The following is a 19,571-nucleotide window of genomic DNA, read 5'->3' on the forward strand; positions in this document are numbered from 1 at the left end:
TTTTAAGGCAAAGAAATGCTAATCTATTTTGTTTGAAAATGTTATAATATGGCTTTAATGTACGATTTCCGTCAAATTTTGATTTTGTTATTCTTTATTCAAAATATTCAAAATGTTAAAATAATATTAGTAATAACTGACAAGAAGAGTTGTTGTCCATTTTAGGTTGAAATAACAAGGTAAAGTGAAAGAAACCCCACTGGTTATTTTGGCCATTTAACACACAGTTCTATGGGAGGACATATTATCATAATTTTTAAATTATGATAATATGTCGAACTTTACTCTGTTGACCTACAAAGACAACAAATTTGGCCGATTCCATTTAAAGGTGCAAGTTGGGACGTGTGTAAACATTACAAATATGCAAAAAAATCAGGTTTGAAAAAAATTAACCAAGTTTATATTATAAGATCATACATTATGGCTTTAAGGGGGCATTTCTGACACTGAAACTAACATTTTGTGGAAAAGAAATAAGATTCTGTTTCATATGCAAATGCTACAAGAGTGGTTTAAGCCTTTGAAGCTAGGGCTGTTCACACAATGTTTTCCTGAGATTGCATACCATTTTTCCTGTGATTTTTTCAAGATTTTGACCCAATACAGTGTAACAATTTTAGCCCCAAATTTGCAAAAAGTATTAAAAAAGTCCCCAAAAATCCCAATTTGCGAGTGTAGTAAGCAAAACTATCAGGTCTAAATTTTGTGGAAAAGAAATAAGATTCTGTTTCATATGCAAATGCTACAAGAGTGGTTTAAGCCTTTGAAGCTAGGGCTGTTCACACAATGTTTTCCTGAGATTGCATACCATTTTTCCTGTGATTTTTTTCAAGATTTTGACCCAATACAGTGTAACAATTTTAGCCCCCAAATTTGCAAAAGTATAAAACAAATCCCCCAAAAATCCCAATTTGCGAGTGTAGTAAGCAAAACTATCAGGTCTAAATTTTGGAAGGTCCACTTTTAACTAAATCCACCACCCCCCCCCTTGGAAAAAAGTACACTTTTTCAAAATCTGCATCCCCAAACAAAAATCTTGCTGATTGAATTGCATTTGATAACTGTTCGTCATTTGGAAAATTACTAATATCAAGAGTAGTAATCAAGGTTAATCAATAATAACATTATCTGTCATGACTGGTAGTGGTAGTTGTCTGTGTTGGGTAGTACAAGTGTTTCAATAAGTGTTTCAATATTTATTTTAAGAACAAACCAAGTGACAAGTAATGTCTGATATAAATGAAAAGTTTATTGGGGAAGTAGTCTCAAACAAAACCTGTCTAATTAGGGTTCATTTGTATGTATTTCCCATGTCTATGCAGACTTCAATACTTGGATCCCACCCCATTTTATATTTCTGCTTTGCTATGTTTGTAGGAATTTTAAAGATACTTTATATCATTATGAGTTCAACAGATAGCCAAATCCATATTCCTCTTTTGTTCAATTCATGTTCACACAAATTATTTTTGAATTAGTGAACAAGATATTACTAAATTATCAATGGTGGTCATTGTCGAACATACTGTACTGCACCGTTATCTAACCGTCTAGCCCTCTTTGGCTTATATGCTTATCACCCTGATCACCTTTATAAAAATTGGTAATTTTCACTGTCCGCTAGAGCTAAAGCGTTGATTCCTTGTTCACCAATTCAAAAATAATTAATGCGTAACATGAATTTACCAAAAGACAAATACGGATTTGGCCGTCTTCAGAACTTGATATCGTTATGAATTCGGCAGAGTGACGAATCGAGAATTTTGAGCAAATTGAGTTTTTGTATGCTTATGATTATGTTTCAGGTTATCTTTTATTTCCATCAAAAATTAATGGTAAATCTTACTCACCGACATGGTTATTGAAATTTTGATTTGGACGAATCGGCGCTTAAATGCGATAAATGAATTCGACAGAGAGCGAATCGTATACTTAGCTGTACAAATCATGTTGATCTATAGTATTGTATAGCGGAAAACCATGAATTTTCTATATTACATGTCCTATACTAATAAATTTTATACAAACGTATAGCTGTAGGTATCTTCTATCCAAGGATACCAAAATAAGTACAAACATTCCCCACATAATATTGCTGTGGTATAATAATGTGAGTACGCGCCCGTGAAATCGGAAAAATCCCGGAAAATCATACGCAAAATATAAACCAATATTGTTATTTTTGCTTTAAAATCATCCAGTTTTGCTAAATATTACAGGGATGACTATTTATAACTTTTATAGCAAGTTAAGTCTACATAGCCTTAGGACAACCAGTAATTTCTACACAAATGCCCCAAATCAAAAAATGCGTGCTTTGGTTTACACGTAGTTGAATGCATATTCGACCTCTCTCTGCGCAGTGGTACAGACATTTTGGATACAGCATAAAGCCGAATAGCTGTTAAAACTCGTTTTGAGGGATATATCGATTATTTCAGAACATGCCAGTATTGCCAATAATTCGTGTACATTCACTTCTATAATATACATTTCAAATGAGTGCTCACGAATGTTCTAAATTTTAGAAGGACCAATGGAATGGTACCAAGATTTTCAAATGCCGTTTACTCAGAACAGCAATTTTGCGTATTCGGCACTCTGCTGTGTTCATAACGATATGTACAAACCCATTTCAAGGGTGAATTCAGGATATGAAGGGGGCATAAGGCGAGATCCCGCCCCAGGGAGCCCACATAGAGTTGCAGGTGGGGGTAGTGGTTGGGTGGAGCTCTGGAATTCTTGTCCTTGTCTTATTTATTTTATTGTTCTTTTTCTCTTTCTCCTTCCCTTTTCTTCTTTTTGGAAATTTTAGGGTGTATGCTACATTGGGTTTAGTCTTCTGTAGTAGACCATTTTAATTTATCCCTCTAACCATGGAAAATCCACCAATCCGGTTCTGATCCAACCGTTAGTTTCTCTGGGCAGGCTAGTCGGATGTGTTGTGCTTTATGCATGAAACGGTATGAATTGTTTATCAAAATGGGAATGCAAAGGAGTCTAAATTGGGTTATTCCAGTTGAAATCTAGACACCCACTATGGAAGACATGAGTCTCCCATTCAGGTAACCCTCATTTGAAATTCACACTCCCTTTGTGGAAGGTTAAGGTCATATCTTTCACAAGGGGTGAATGGATTTCAACTGGAATAGCCCATTTGCTCCTAAATAATGGACCCACCCCTGTTATTCCTAATAACTACAGGGTATATACCATTGGGTAGGTGTAATTGCTGAATAACCAACAGACAAAACAAAGGCACAGTAAATCACACAAATAGCTTGGATATCAAAATGAATGTGTCATCATTTAATATATTATCTCCATGATCATTTTACTTCTATAATATGGTGAAAATAATAACAGCAACTCTACCTACTACAATAACGGACTAGAAAACTACAACTTTTAAATAAAAAAGACCATGCTTAGCATAGCGTATTGAAAGAGTACATTCAACTTTGAAACATGACCTTTTAAATCAAAGGTCAAAAGTCAGTGACATTTGATCTTCAAAGTTCAAAAGGTCAGATGTCACAACATCAACTTGATACATTAGAGAATGTACTTGAGTAGTAGTATTACACTTAAATAAATCATAATAACTTTAGGGAAACTTAAAGCAATTAACTTGAATAAGTTTGTAATTCACATCACACTTGTTTGACCAAAATTTGGAAAAATATTTTCAGTGAGTCCCAGAATAAATTAATAATACATGGCAAAATCTGGCAATCTTCACAGCAATAGTAGGAGCTTCAATACTATTGAATCAATAAATACTATTTAAACTTATACCACAAAACAAAGTATAATCAGCTCCATAGAAGGATGTAAACAAGTGTGTGTGTGGTTGATTCTTCTTTACATATCTTTACAGCATTAAAAATGATTATAAATTTACTGTTATGTCAGGTGTCCACATAAAATTTGGAATGTTCAGTATCGAATGAAATCTTTATGCAACACATGCCAGTATTATTTGTTCAAAATACTTCGCTTTTGTGGAATACTTTAGCGTGATACTCCAATGCATTATTTATCAAAAATATTGGCATCATATTCACATAAATTGGCAACATTATATAATCACACAAAGTTCATTGCCAAGCTATATGATCATAATGCCAAACTAATCCAAATTCCCCATACTTGCACACTTTTAAAGCATTTCTAGTATGTTTACAAATAGAACACTTTACATAATATCGCAACACTGGCAGCCATTCTGGCCTTGTTTGTATTAACTATTAACAATACAATATTAACATACATGAATACCAAGACATAATTAGTATTCCACACTTTATACATAGTAAAAAATAACCGACTACCACGAAGCGGATTTGTAACTTTTCTTTCAGTATAAAAACACCACAGCTCGTGTATGAAAATTGAACAAAACATTAACAATTGGTACATTTTCATAAACAGCTGCGCTTAACATGCAAAATATATATTTCTGTCATTTTTTATCACAATTCGAGTCTTCTTTAATCTTTATCCATTTACCAGGGATTTTAAATCAAATATATTACAGAATATCATCTTCACTTTTCTCATTTCAAATATGGACTTTAATTACACATCTTTTCCTGTCCATCTGTTACAGATGTGCAACTCATAAGAAAGTTGGTTGCTTTCTCTTCCATCTTGATCAAGTCTTCAGCCATTTTATCTCCAAATGGGCAAGAATAGGGTCAGCAAACAGCGCAGATATGCTACATAATAGTCTCATCATCAGGGGTCCCCAGTCTCGGAAAGAAAGGGTGAGCCAACATCGATCTAACCCCTACTTTGTCATGAGAGTACAACAAATTAATAGCTGCTTTATGTCAGCGTAAATATCCCAAATCCAAACATTACCATGCATGTGGGTCAATGGTTCTTAACATCAAGAGCCACTGTTCACATTCTTGCCATGATTGGACATGATATAATTACCTAACGGCAGCTATTTATTCCCAACTCTGTTGCCTTCATTAATAGGCTATTTATACTGGAAGAGATCTTTATTCTGAAGGACCCTTATTCCAAAGGGTCATTATTCCGAAGGTTCATTCTGAAGGGTCAATACTCCAAATCTTGTTCTAAATTCAGATAGTATTGATCCTTCGGAATAACAAACCTTCCAAATAACCGTCCTTCAGAATTATGAAGTGTGACCATTTATACTCCTACAATATGCTACTGCATCAAACACAGTGGCATATAAAGACATATGGAGTAGAATATCACGGCATTAAACAGAAAGATGCAATGTGCAACAGCTAAAATGCTGCTTTGTCGCAGCTAGAAGTGACGGAGTATAAATAGCCCTAATGACTTCCAATACATTAAAGCATTTAGGTTTCCTCTTCCAAACTTCATGTACCAATATTTCTTTTATGCCAATGCTGAATACCCTTTTTAATATTCTTATATAAAAAACTGTTACAATTTGGCTTACAATTATACAAAGAAAGCACTATATATATTCTTGTTTGGAAAACAAACTTTAAAAAATTGTTCTATTTGGCTCATGGCCGATCTACTTAAAGGACTTACTTTAATTACATTGCACTAATCCTTATGTTAATAATTTTCTTATTAACTAAGCCCAAAATGCCCAATGTTAAACAGCTCCAACACTAGCATCTGTTGATGGAAAGTGTGCAACTAAAAAATAAAATCGGGAACCAACAAAGTGTCATCACTTATCAAAGTGAAACAAATAAAATAGTAAATTTTTAAAAAAATACAAATATTTAAAATTTCAGGTCGCATTGATTGATTATCATCGGTTGCAGGTTTTGGAAATATATTAATACTTTTTAAAAGTGAAATTTGTCTTGGACCATTAACAAAAACAATCTTAAACTAGATTAATACCATGTTCACTAACTGGGCAAAAGTTTTATTGACTTAAAGTGGTATTTTGAATAATATCCGAGGATAAATTTGCATAAATGTATTTGCGTAGTGGGTGTTTACATTAAATTCAATTACGAATTCGCACTTATCAAGGTTGATTTTGTGTAACAGCCATAAGTATGACAGGCAGGTGCCTTAAGTAAGCACAAATTCAACTTCAAATGAATGATGACCCAGGTCATCATTGGAATTATGACTTTTTGAATTATGATTGATTAGGACCTATCTGTTTCCACTTACAATACATATTTAATTGATTGTGATTTGAATGAAACCAATTAAGACTTTTGCCAAGTGTAAACCCAGTATTAGATTAAAGACTCTAACTTCTGTGAGTTGAAGATCCTTAAACAACCAGAGAAGATCCTTATAACATCTTCTCTGTTACATCCAGGTTCATCTTCCAATGAGAGACCACACTATCATCTGGTCAATCAAATCAAGGCACTATCTGTATATATTTGAACCCTGACCTTTGACCCTAACATTGATTTCAACACAAAAATAATTTAGCAACTGAATTTGACAATTCTCTGTACAACAACATCAAATCCATAAAGATGAATATTACATTTTCATTAATGACTCAATTGGTAACTTTGGTTTTCAATTTATCGACTGACTTATCCAAAGTGAAAGGGGTCAGTGTAAGGTCAAATTGTCTAGTTTAACATCCTTATGATCGATAAAACATGTGATATTGACCATTGTTTTGTGACATCATCAGAAACAACTTTTAACCACAAACAAGCTATTTCCAAACCATGGCCTTATCCTGATAAATGTGATCAATAAATAGATCCTGCATTCAAGGATAATAGGTTTTCTGGTCACATGATCTCTGATCACATGATCTATTCCAATCAGGTTCTGCTACCACCCACTAAAAATAGGTGATCTTAAACCATATCTGCCATAATTGATAGTTAAAAATATCATAGTGATGACAACGGGGTTTGTGTAAGAGACTGAACTTGACATCCATTTTTAAATTATCTATGAGGTTATGTCAATACAAAACTGTATATGCCCATAATTTTACTTACATCAAAATGATATAAAGTGAATATTGTGCTTTATCCAAGTTTGAATGTTTATAAATGAAATTTTTATATAAAATTCTTTCCACACAAAATAGCAAGGTAAGTACACATAATGTATATGTACAGTCATTGTATGCTAAATGAAAATATCCTTTATAAATGTAGAATTCACAACAACCTTAAACACTGTGCATTACACAATGGTCTTCCAGTCAGTATCAGTCAGATTTGGCAGTACAGTGGATTGCACCAATGTAGGAATTCCCCTTAAACTTCAAAAGGGAATTACCCCACCATGAAAGATGGCGGAAGTTACCACAGCTCTGAAAGTTTTTGAAAAAGCACAAGTTTCACTTTCCAGTTCAATATGGCCGCCACACATCCTCTTTCCTGACATCATCATCCACTGGCATAACGTGGGCGCCATCGATGTCAAGCGATACCATGATGGTCAACCATCATGTTGCTGTGGGTGGGGTGCTTGGGGCTGCCATTTGTACCCATATGCCCCAATGTCATGGGCAAATCCAGAGTCCTGGTTGGATCAGGTTGGGTACTGTATGGCATGAGACCGTGTGGTTGTTGCTGTTGCACGTGGGACATGTGGGATATCGTATCGGTTGGGATATCATTTGGTTTCTGCTGATTGTCCTTCATGGATTTGTCGTCATGGCGACTCGTTGACGGTAACATAGGTAATGACGATGAAGCTGAATCAAAGTAAGCTTGTTGGGATGATGGTGAGGACATATACAGATGGGGGTACAATTGGTATGGAGGCGAACTGGGGAGGCCGTATGTTGGCGAAGTTAATGTAACAGGAGCGGACGTTTGTGTTCCGAAGAGATCAGGAGACGGCAGAGGGAATGGTCCCGGCGTAACCGGCAGATACCGGCTGCTATCAATAGTTGGCGATAACACCGCACTCATAGATAAAGAAGTCGTTGCTGGAAAGGATATGGCAGATGTTGTGGTGTTTGAGGGGTAAACAAACCTCGGGTCGGTAGACTGATTTGGGTAGTGCCCACCGACGCGCGAAAATATTTGGTTGCTCTCCATCATGGAATTGTCGGCTGTTGTTACCGTCGTCAACGGTACCAGCTGATTTGATTGCTCCGCGGCCTCTAATTTCACAGGTACGGGTACTGTTGGCATGTCCACTGTTGACTGGTGGTGTACCATTGGTACTGGTGGGGGAGGTGGTGTCTGCATTGTAGGGTTAGATGTGATGAAACCTGTTGGAGGATAGCTTGGGTACAATCGGTCCACATATGTTGTAGGCGGTCTTGTGTTTTGTATCTGATGACTGTTATCTATAAGAGAGAAGAAAAAATAAATAAATAAAGTTATTAAATATGATAAGATTATTTTAGTGCATTCACATGAAGCAATGTAGTGAAGAAAATATGCCATAGTTCTTTTGACATGAGGGTAGGGATAAGTTATTGTAAATGAAGTATAGTTATCCAGCTGGCTGAGTTGTGGTAACAATGGTGGTATCAGTGACAGTAACATGCATCATCCATCATTTGTTATTAAATCAAAAATACCGATTGCTTGATTCTCAATCCTGTGATCAAGTGTATATTATATGATGGAATTGATTGGCTAATTGATGATGCATGCATAACTTTTGATTGGTTAATTGATGATTAATGATAAAATGCTGACCACTGATTGGTTGATTCAATTATCTGCTTGGTTTCTCTCCAATATGGGTGAACTCTGAATCTGATTGGGTGATTGATGATTACTATCACAACTACTGAAATGTGATTGGTCCATTTCAATTTTGTATTATTACACCTGACTTACTATGACAAATGTTGGGCTCTGATGGTGGTTATTTTACTGGTTAATGCATTGAATTGATAATCCTAGCCAAGAATCACTTTGATTTGATAATGATTAGGCCCAGTGCCAGCATTTTGAGGCTTTTTTTTGACTGAAAGTAACCTGTTTTTGAACTATTACCCTCGTTTCCCCTTACCCTGAACTTCATTTTCATTTTATAAAAGATGAACAACTCCAACCAGAAATACTTTCTAAATTATCTTAAAATATTTGAACTTGACAGTGAATACAATTTCATCCACACTCTGAAAACATTTTACAGCAAAGATAAAACATGACAAATACACAGAGACACAGACAGACAACAAACAGACAGACACTCAGACAGACAACTAAAAGGGGTTTAAGACTTGTTGGGACAGTAACTAAAATATCAAATATAACACTCTGCAAATGGAGCTAAAACTATTTAATCTTGTCAAAATCTTTCAATTTTTTGAACAGGATTTGCCAAGCTTGACCCCTAAAAAATGTTACCAAATTTCTCAAATTAATCAGCCCTTAACTTTTGCCCTTTTCCTTCCATAAAGAATGCATTGATTGGACTATCCCGGACAATGGGTTTTAAAGTCACAGAAATAGACCTGCATATGACTTATTATTTCACAATTTTATCTATACCAAAGTTTGATGCCCTCCAGTTACTTAAAATAACTAAGACCAATCCCATAATGCAGTTTGATGAAAAACTTGTCAAAATGCATTCCTGCTATTCTTACATTTCCCAGGATTCCCCCGCAACATAAATGTTGATGTCAAAATTTATATAACATTCATCCAATCAATTTTGTCTGACTTTTCTACATATTCAATGCAGAAATCATAATGTTGGCAACAACTTCAATATATTTATATATTTTATCTCGGCAAAATCCTCAATAAATTGCAATGCATCATGGGATATTAATCCAATATGACAGCCTCCACGTGGTAGCAATGGTAGTCAGGGGTGAGACAATGGTTGCAAGAGTTTTTGAAATGAATCAGCAAGTCAGATCACAGTAACACCATTCACTGTGTTACTTGTGAGGTTGTGAACACTTCCTATGAGTCATGCAAATTTCTTCGAAATTCTAAATGAGCAAATAATCTAAGGACAAACAAGTCTTGAATACCATTGGGTCATGAGTCTTTCAATAGTTTTGGTAGGCACCAGCTCCAGTGCTACAATGTCAGTGGAGTCGGAAGTTTGACGGTTGCTAGGGATAATGGTTGTCAAGACCGGCCACCATCTTGGCTGAAATTGAGGAGGTTCTAAAATTGGTTCAAAATGGAGATGGGGTAAATAAATTTTTTTTGGGGGGTACAGTTTATGTTTGAGGATGTGTGTGTGGGGGGGGGGTAGGGCAGGATCTATGGTGGGGGTGGGGGTGGGGTTGGTGCACTTGGCATGTGGGGGTGGGTGTGCACACATACTGTTTTCACTTTTACAGAGTTGTTTACTTCTGTCAGTATCCTTATCTAAAAACCTAAAAATAGGCACACAAAATTTCCTTGGTCCCATTAATATAATTCTAATCACCAGTAATCAGTATTTAGTAAGCCCAACTTATCCTGCCACAAACCACTGAATAGCCTTGCTGATTACATCATCACAATAAGTGTCCACCACAAAGAATATAGTCAATTTTTCTACAATTTATTCATGCCAATCTATTCATAATGATTAAGTTAAATGAAAGCTAATTTGCTGTCAAAATTACAGCTTTTTGTACTCCTACACATCTCACTCAGGTGCACAAATTACACAAATATTTACAACACAAGAACAAATAAGGTTATACAGGAAGTTGAAAGTACATGATTACATAATTGTTGACATCCCAATCCAAATAGTAAACAAGGTTATATAAAGTTCAGGCAGAAACTACAGCAACATCAATGATTGGAAAATAAATAATTCTGACACCTCAATAAAAACACAATGGGTTTAAAGAAAGTTCAAACGAACACTACACCAAAACATTGCTAATGCAATAACAAATTTGTCACCTAAAATAGTTTTGATAACCTCATTCCAATCATATTAAGAATATTTTCCCATTTTAATGTAATACATTATACCAATATTATTGTTATTTTTAAGAAGTCACCACTTTCGCCACAAAACATAGGTTTTAAGGATGTGTGCCCTATGCACATACAAAGATGTCTGCCTGTGTACAATCGAATTACTTTGCATATAATCTGAAATTAGTGTCAACAAATTCCTCCTACGTAATAGTCAAGTTTCAGTCTCTTTGTACTTAAGTAAATTATTTCAAATCATTTTAACCTGTTTTATTATCACCTTTATTTTCATTAAATTTATTCTATTTTCAGGGATATTGTATTCAAATTTCTATTCATATTATCAGGCGGATGTTAAATGAACCTTGTCACTGTTGAAGTAACCATCGTAATGGTATATGGGGTATAATATCAAATTCATTTTACTTCATAAGTGTTGAAAAGATAATAATGCTTCTGTATGATGACTAAAAATGGTATTTCCAGTCAAACAACATTTCAAGAAATATGTAACAAAATATATAAAACGACACAAATTTTCAACTTTTTCCATCGCATCTCTGATCTCAAAGCCATACAATGCTGAATTATAAATTTCCCCAAAATTGTTTAATTCCAATTTATGTTATGACAACAATGAAAATAAAACTTCCAAAAAATGAAAATCAAAACACAGGTTGCTTTCTAACATCCTGTTCTTTCCAAAAATATTTCCTGTGGTTTGTAAAAAAAATATCTATAGAAAACAAAACACATATATCCTTCCTCAAAATTCTCCCTCATCATCTCCTTTCTGATATAGGGACTTTTTGGTGACAAGTTGCAAAATATTTGCCCTAAAATGTTATAATATGCACACCCTACAAAGAGTTTAAATGTTGACCTCAAAATCGTCGGTATCAATCCGTGGAATTTACTGCAAAAATGTTCCTTGTTTTTCCCCCCAGTAAATCCTACCAGTCATTTTCTCATATAAATCTACACCACAACGAGGCATTTTAAAACAGGTAGTTCTGTCTGTCTCGAATATTTCCAAATTCAGAGTAAATATAATTTTGTAAATCGCCAGAAAGCATACTGATATTGTCCAAAACTATTTGTAAGTGTATTTATTTTTCAGAGTTACCTTATAAAACATAGCCAGAAAACTTATTTAGTGAACAATAACTGTATTTATCAAAATAACCTAAAAATAGAAAATCAAAATAAGATTTAAGAATGAATGGCGCTGATATCGCTTCCGAGCAATCGCAAAATCACTCCACAGATAATAAAAGTTGCTTGTTTAAGCTCGGCGTGCTGATTAAGCTCCCCTTGTAGCGATTTCCAAAACAAACGCACAAAGAGATTTTAATAATTTCTCCTTCTTTTGACTCTTAAAAAACGGAAGGTACATACAATCTAGCAAATCAGCGCCCTCAGGGGATTATTAATCTTGTAAGAAAACTCCTAGATCGGTAGTGTTATTGGAATCAAGGGTACACGCTATATCAACTGCCCACCAGGCTGCATTATACAGAGTCACTGGAGCGATTAATGCGTCCATAGCATTGACCATTTGCAGTGACCGACTGCGAGGTGACAACTAGCCAGCTACTGGTCTTACCCTAGCAGCTATAACTGAGGAGAAAAAAGCTTAATTATTGGCACTTAAATTAAGTGCACAGCTTACCGTCCAACACCTGCCTGCTTCATCAATAAATGCCTTTGTTCTTATAATTTTTACTTTTTTTTATAAACATGTACTGTTATTTTGCATAATTTGTTAGATTGATAATTTAATTATTGTTATGATTATTTTTATTTGATTAAGCATTTAAGGTATTTAAAGAAATTAGTCTTGTGTACTTTGTAAAAATTGGAAAAAAAGAAACCATGTATACGAAGAAAAAATGGTTCCCCCAAGAAAAAATAATAACAATATATCATTTAAGCCTTTGACATATCGAGTTTGTAACCTTTTGATGAAACAAGGGGCGAAAACAGATGATTATGTAATATTTCTTTATACATTCTAGAGAGAGGTTGGAAGATACTTGATTGCAATTAAATTTGTAATTTTCATCAAGATATTTAACTTTAATTGTTATTATAAAGACAATTGAAGCATACAGATGACCACTGTATGACAAACAAAAGGCCTGTACATTTTCTGTGGTTATAGGTTTGACACAGCCAGTGATTGGTAAGTGATTGATTACACATCCAATTTCTCACTGGATGTACTCTGGAGCTACTCCGGATTACCCCCAGGGCTACTCTGTAGCGGTGCACCCCAACGCGAGTCAAAAATCCGTGGACTACTCCTATCCGGTTTTCCACGGTGTACCTCCCGTAGAGACAGCCTATAGCGGAGTACCTCTAGAGGTACTCCGTAAAAAAAAATAATGTGATGATCTGTTGCCAGATTGAATGCTATTTTCTCAATTTAGCTTTATTGTATGCTTTTATTAGGATATATTAGGGATTTTTGTTCTTTCTTTCTTTTTTTCTTTTTTTTCAAATATATGTTAATAGTATAATAATAGAAAATAGTAAACAAGTAAATAGGCCTATAAACAAGTTCAGAAATAAGCAAGTAAAATTAATGAAGTAAATAACTGACTAAATAAATTTATCAATGAATAAACAAGTAAATAAAATAATAAGTAGGCCTAATTAAATTAACAAGTAAAAACTACACAAATAAGAAAGTAAATAAGTAAACATGTGTAGGCCTATTAGGCCTAAAAAAGAATAGTACTCGTAGGCCTAGGCCTATATAAAATAATCAATATTAGAATGATAATAATTATCATTAGCTTGGTTGTTATTTAGCTTTTAATTTGATTACCTGTTTGCTTACATGTTTTTTCATTTGTTTGAGTAGGCCTGCATTTGTATGTTTTTAAGCATTTTTCTTTGCATATTATACTTGAATGATTGGTCATTTATTTTAGGACCCCACTTTTATTCATTTATTTTTTACGCTTTTATTAAATTTATTATTAGTTTTATATTTATTATTTATTTACGTGTATTATATTATACTTATTTACTTTTTAATTGTTTAGTAACTTATTTAAATATTTACTTTTTAATAAATAAGTGACCAATCATTCAAGTATAATAATAAGCAAAGAAAAATGTTTAAAAAACAAACAAATGCAGGCCTACTCAAACAAACGAAAAAACACATATCAAACAGGTAAGTCAAAGTAAAAGATGAATATTACAACCGAGAAAATATGAAAACTGCGAGTAACATCAATGAAAGTTAAAAGACTAGTAGGGCCTAGCCAAAACATGTAAAATATCAAAAACTGTATTGCAAGTATATTAATATAGGCCTAGGCCTAGGCTGCGACTTGCAACAGTAAAGTAATGTGGTGCAAAATGTTAGGAAAACAGCATGAAAACAAGAAATTCAATAAGTATAAATTATGAATAAATTTTAACTGTGGGTCCAATAATAAACTCCTGTATTAAACAAACAACATGGGAAAGTAGAACCGCGAACCGCAGCATGCACACTTTCTTTAAAATACAGAACGACAACATCATGCAAGCATCTCAAGTTTAGCAAAACTAAAAACATAACAAGAAACACAAAATTAAATAATGATTGAAAATGATTTTAAAAACAAATTGAGACGAAGTCGTACTGTCGTTAAACAAAAGAACAAGTTTCTACAAAGGAAACAAAACCACTAAAAAGAAACAAAATGATAGTCCGTGTCTCCGTGTGCCGGCTGAAAGCGATTCATGACGCCCTATGCAAACGTGCAAACATGGTCAATCAATTAATCAAAACAACAAACACTGACAAACGTTCGCTTTGCTAAAAATAGCTAGGTACGCGCACTAGTACGCGGCCGATTACGCTGTTCGGCGAAGTTGTTTACCGCTGCCGGTCAATGACCCGTTTGGCTGCGGTTGTACACCGGAGCTGACTTCAGTGTTACTCCAGGGTTGGCTCGTGGCTGACAGCTATCAGATGTACTTCAGAGTAGCTTCTTAAGAGTACCTTTGGAGTAGCTCCGATATGGCGTATCCAGAAGTTGGCACTAGAGTAGCACCGGAGTTGGCTTCTAGACAGACCATGGATGGAGTAGCAGCGAAGTAGCTCTGATATGGTGTATCCACTATGGGGTTTGCTAAGGTGTAGCTACTTCGGAGTAGCTTCAGAGTAGCTCTATTAAGGTGTAGCTTCAGGGCTACACCAGGTGTAGCTGTGAAGGTAATCTGCAGCGGGGTAAACCGTGAATGAGAATCTGGATGTGTACATTAGCGCCAATTAAGAAATATAATTTATGGTCAATTTGTAATATTACTAGAAACAAATCACTAATTGCGATGTCAAAAAGCTTCTGTAATTAACAGTTGTAACCTTTACGAAAAAACAAATAAATTTTCTTTGATACAGTTTTATCATGTGTTTGAGAAATTGTAGTAAAGTTTTGAGATGAAATATTCTGTAAGGGAAGCAGAAATTGTGCAGAACACAACTTAAAACTCTCTGATAACATTTGTACTTGCCCAACATCTCCTGTATATGGGATATGATCTGATCTACTCAGACCAAAGTGAGACATTTAGTTACTATTACCATGTTCCCAACTTGCTCAGTACCTAAGCTTCAACTGCAAAAAATGCAAAAATCCCTGATATCTCTCTCTCTCTTAGATATATATATATATATATATATATATATCTTAATTTCATTTTAATTTGGTCTGACTGGATCAGAATGTGTCACACATAGTAAAATCACCAGCGCAATATTCAGTTGAGGCAATCATTTCCATTCATGAAGTCATCCACATGATATTTACTAGTTCATTCATGGAGCATTTTGTTTGTAACTTAACTTTATTAGCCGCCGGCTATGTCTAGTACTATAGCCATGGCTATAACAGTTAAGTATTTCATTTTCTCGTTTGAGTGAAGGGACAATAATTATGATTGAGAAACGAGGAAGGGGGTCATCGTCGTGTGGCAGGGTCAGCACAAGTTTATTTGTTTTTGCCTTTGGTCATAGTGGAGGACACTACTTGAAAGTACCAGTTCATATTTTACAATGCTTCAAAAAACAAATATCCTTCACTTTCTTGTATAATTGTTAATTTTTTGTCCTTTTCTAGTCATGTTTGGTATAAAATCAAATCTTTCCTCACAATAAGTCTGTATCTTTTAATTACAAGAACCACAATTATGATGCTTGATAGAATTCAAATGCTACACAAACAAAATACTAAATTTTGTTCAAACTTTATTTTTTACATCAGGCGACTGCATTAAAGATGGATAGATTTCTGAAAAATATGGAGTCACAACTCCAGAAACACAGCAACCCTGCATATACTCTACAACAATCCTTTATCATTTATATAGAGACCATTTAGTCTATTCAGATGATAACAATCTAAATAATTGCTATTTGAGCGCCTCAGGTGAGGTCGTGTCCTCTGTAAATGTCCGATCCCTAGTCAACTCAAGACAACAACTTTATCCAGCTTGTTTCCTACTAATCGATAAAAAAGGAAACAATTTAAATCCAACAATTTTTGACCTCATTTGTTACAAAAAGATATATATACATATATATATACAATTTTCGTATCCGCTCAGTCGAGGCGAAACAAAAACAGAGGCGAAACAAAAACAGTGTAAAACATCATGTAGCTGTCAGTGGATGATTTGTATTTCCTGTCGCTGGGATCAATGTTGCGGAACGATGGAAGACCATTTTATTCCGGAGTACGGGAGCGGAATAAAGAGCTTTAATTACTTGGCACCATCAGTAGTGCTTTATAGTATATGAGGATTCAGGCGGCTTATAAAAGCAGACAACATGAAATTAGCAATAACAAAAAATCATAAATTTTCAACTTGGAATTAACTTGATTATTATTGCGTTCACATACAAACATGTCTAGCAATTAAGTTCATATGTTCTGTATTAATTGATAGTGAAGGCCATACCTCGCAATCTATTAATTTATGTTGTCGAAACTTATAGCCGCGTGCTAAATTACAAGACAATGGTGAGCTTAAGATTTATTTATACGTTCGTTGATGCGTCGGCGTGTCCCGACCGGACAGCGTCCATTCAGGTGTGTAATGTTCCTTCCTCGCCGATATTTTCGCATAAAAATGGCAAGAATAAAATCTAATTAGAAAACCAGATGGACATTTGTTTTGGTTTGGCTCCTAATGGCTGAATGGATAGTCTGCATAATTTGGCTACCTCGTCATTTATAATTTGGAAGTATCAAAAAAACAGTTGAACAAAGCACAACAATGGTTGTTCAAAATTAATTAGCTCGATATAAAGAGGGTAATTTTTTTGTCTAATTTGGACAAAATTGAACTTGGACTATTGAAGCCTTGTTTCCCTTAATTGTCTTGCTTTTGTCTTTTGGTTTGAATAATGTGTCAACTAAGTCAAAACTGAAAACCACTGAATTTGGTAGACCACAGGCACTTCTATTAGGTGTAAATTGGTCACTTACATCTATTACAATCAATTCAGAAGTTAACATGCCACATTATGTAGTAGTATGCAATCTTAAGACTATATTGGTTTTTCAAGGGCTTTTTAAGAAACCAGAGTCTCCATCAGAGACAAAACATTGGTATTTTAAATGAGCTGTGGCTGAAAGAGTGCTTTTCTAGAGCTCAAAGCTCAGCCCATCACCACCCCAGTTAGCAGCCATCATCCCACAAGGGGAGATCCGGGGGGGGGGGGGGGGATGGGGCAAGAGTTCTCATAGGGAGGCCCTTTCCCCCCTTGGATACACCACTGTGGTGGACCATGCATATGGTAGGTTGAGTTAAGTTATGAAAAAAGTGCCCTTTCTAGATTAAATTGTGGTAAATATGGAAGCTAGATGTGTTGATTAAGCTCAGTTTTAATATCTGCATTACATTGTAAGTACACCACAAAACCACCAATTGACAAATTATCTAGATCTTATTACAACAAATAAGGCAATATTTGTTTTGAATCGCCCAATATGCAACCAGACAGTGGTGTATGCGTGTAAACTGGCTGTGTTGGAAATCTTCATTTAGGCAGATTAGAGAATCTGTGATTTAGGTAAATTAGTGCTGCTGCTGACAGAATGATTCAAATGAGCGATGAAGTCATCTCCCATTTTCAGAGATGCCAACATTAACATCCAGAAAATAGGGAGGATTCAAACAAAAAATAGGGAGGTTTTCAAAATTACATACAACTTAAATGGCACTTATGACAAAAATGTTTCCAAAAATAGGGAGCCTCCCTATAAAATAAGGAGGGTTGTCATCTCTGCATTTTGCCCTTATTTTGAAAAAAAAACCTACCGTATTAAATTATTAAAAGGCTTTTAAAATGTCTTGATCCAGTAGCTTGATTGAGCAACACCTTGTCAAGAAAATGGGACACGAATGGCCATCTATTTCTTTCAGCATTGTCAGAGGCAATCCCCAAAACAATTCATCATCATATTTTTAATTTTCATGAATCTGTTCAATATTTTATCATCTTTCCTATCTTATAACGCATGAATGGACAAAATATGATCACATCACCGCAGATTGTGATCAATTTTACAATACTCCCGCCCTTTCATGTAATCAAGGTTTATAATTACGGAACCTCATAATCCAAGCTTAATTAACCCATAATATGCTAATATATGGGGCGCTGACAATGAATGGTCTGAAATTTTTCCTTGGCAATTTTGTTTAAAATGTTTCAATTCTAGCCAATTTTGACAATTTCTGTGATACTGGCAATATTCATGGCAAATACATTAAAATGAATACAAACGTGATACATATTTGTTAAAAAAATTCTTAAGAATCAAAAAATTTCGCCATTTTTTTGCTCTATACCTGGGGGTGTGTTTAAGCTTATCACCCTTTTTTCTTGGAAAGTGCATTGCACATAGGGGTCAATCATCAGTCAGCTAGAAATCATTTTCCAATGTCGGCTATCTGTGTCGTCTGCTCAAGGCGAGCCAAGTTTATGAATAATTAATGAGTCAAATCTGTTGTTTCATTCATATTGACATTGGAACTAATTAAAAGCTGGTGATAACATTTGAGATCTGTGACTATGTCCGTGATTGTGATCGTGAATCGGAAGGAAATGTGAGTCCGGGTGAAAGATCCTGAACATGAATCGGTCAAGAATGCTAGCATGATGTAATCCAATATGGGGTTGAGAATGCACTTTTTATTGAAGAGACTTTAATGTTATGAAGTGATCACACATTTGGATCTTTTGCTGTCTCATATGAAATTCTACTTATTGGAGTAAGATTTGTAACATGACACAGCTTCTCGACACACCTAAGAAACATATAAAATCAGAGGAGCTTAATTGAGAAAGCAAGGGCGTTAACTACAGCTCCACCAACGAACACTGCTAATTAATAATCAATAACCAATAATGACTCAAAATTTGTCAAGAACATTTTTATTGAATCATACAAGTGAACTTCAGTACATCTGTCTTCAATTACATTTAATTAATGCAATTAATTTGTCATGTTTGTTATCCCGAAATAATGAAGCAGAAATTTGTTTTTGATTTTTCACAATAATTTCAAGTTCACTACTCATTACAAATTAGATATCAATCGTATTTGAAACTAGAAAATTTAAGACAAATCACATGCTTGCATTGAGAATAAAATTACTTATTTACTTTTTATAATAAAACATTTTTGCTACTGGATGTAATAATTTTCTATCATGAAAGTACAAATATATCCA

The 19,571-nt window shown here is 34.6% G+C and overlaps 1 protein-coding gene across 1 annotated transcript in view; it reads right to left on the reverse strand.

The window, feature by feature from the left end:
- Window positions 1-3,284: 3,284 nt before the first annotated feature.
- LOC140140858 (runt-related transcription factor 1-like) overlaps window positions 3,285-19,571 on the reverse strand; it is a 42,261-nt gene continuing 25,974 nt past the window's right edge. Inside the window, exon 4 of the mRNA XM_072162603.1 lies at window positions 3,285-8,272. Within this exon, the coding sequence (XP_072018704.1) occupies window positions 7,392-8,272 (881 nt within the window). The 3' untranslated portion in view covers window positions 3,285-7,391. The remainder of the gene's footprint in view (window positions 8,273-19,571) is intronic.

The sequence above is a fragment of the Amphiura filiformis genome, chromosome 19, assembly GCF_039555335.1.
Source record: "Amphiura filiformis chromosome 19, Afil_fr2py, whole genome shotgun sequence".
NCBI classification, from domain to species: Eukaryota; Metazoa; Echinodermata; class Ophiuroidea; order Amphilepidida; family Amphiuridae; genus Amphiura; species Amphiura filiformis.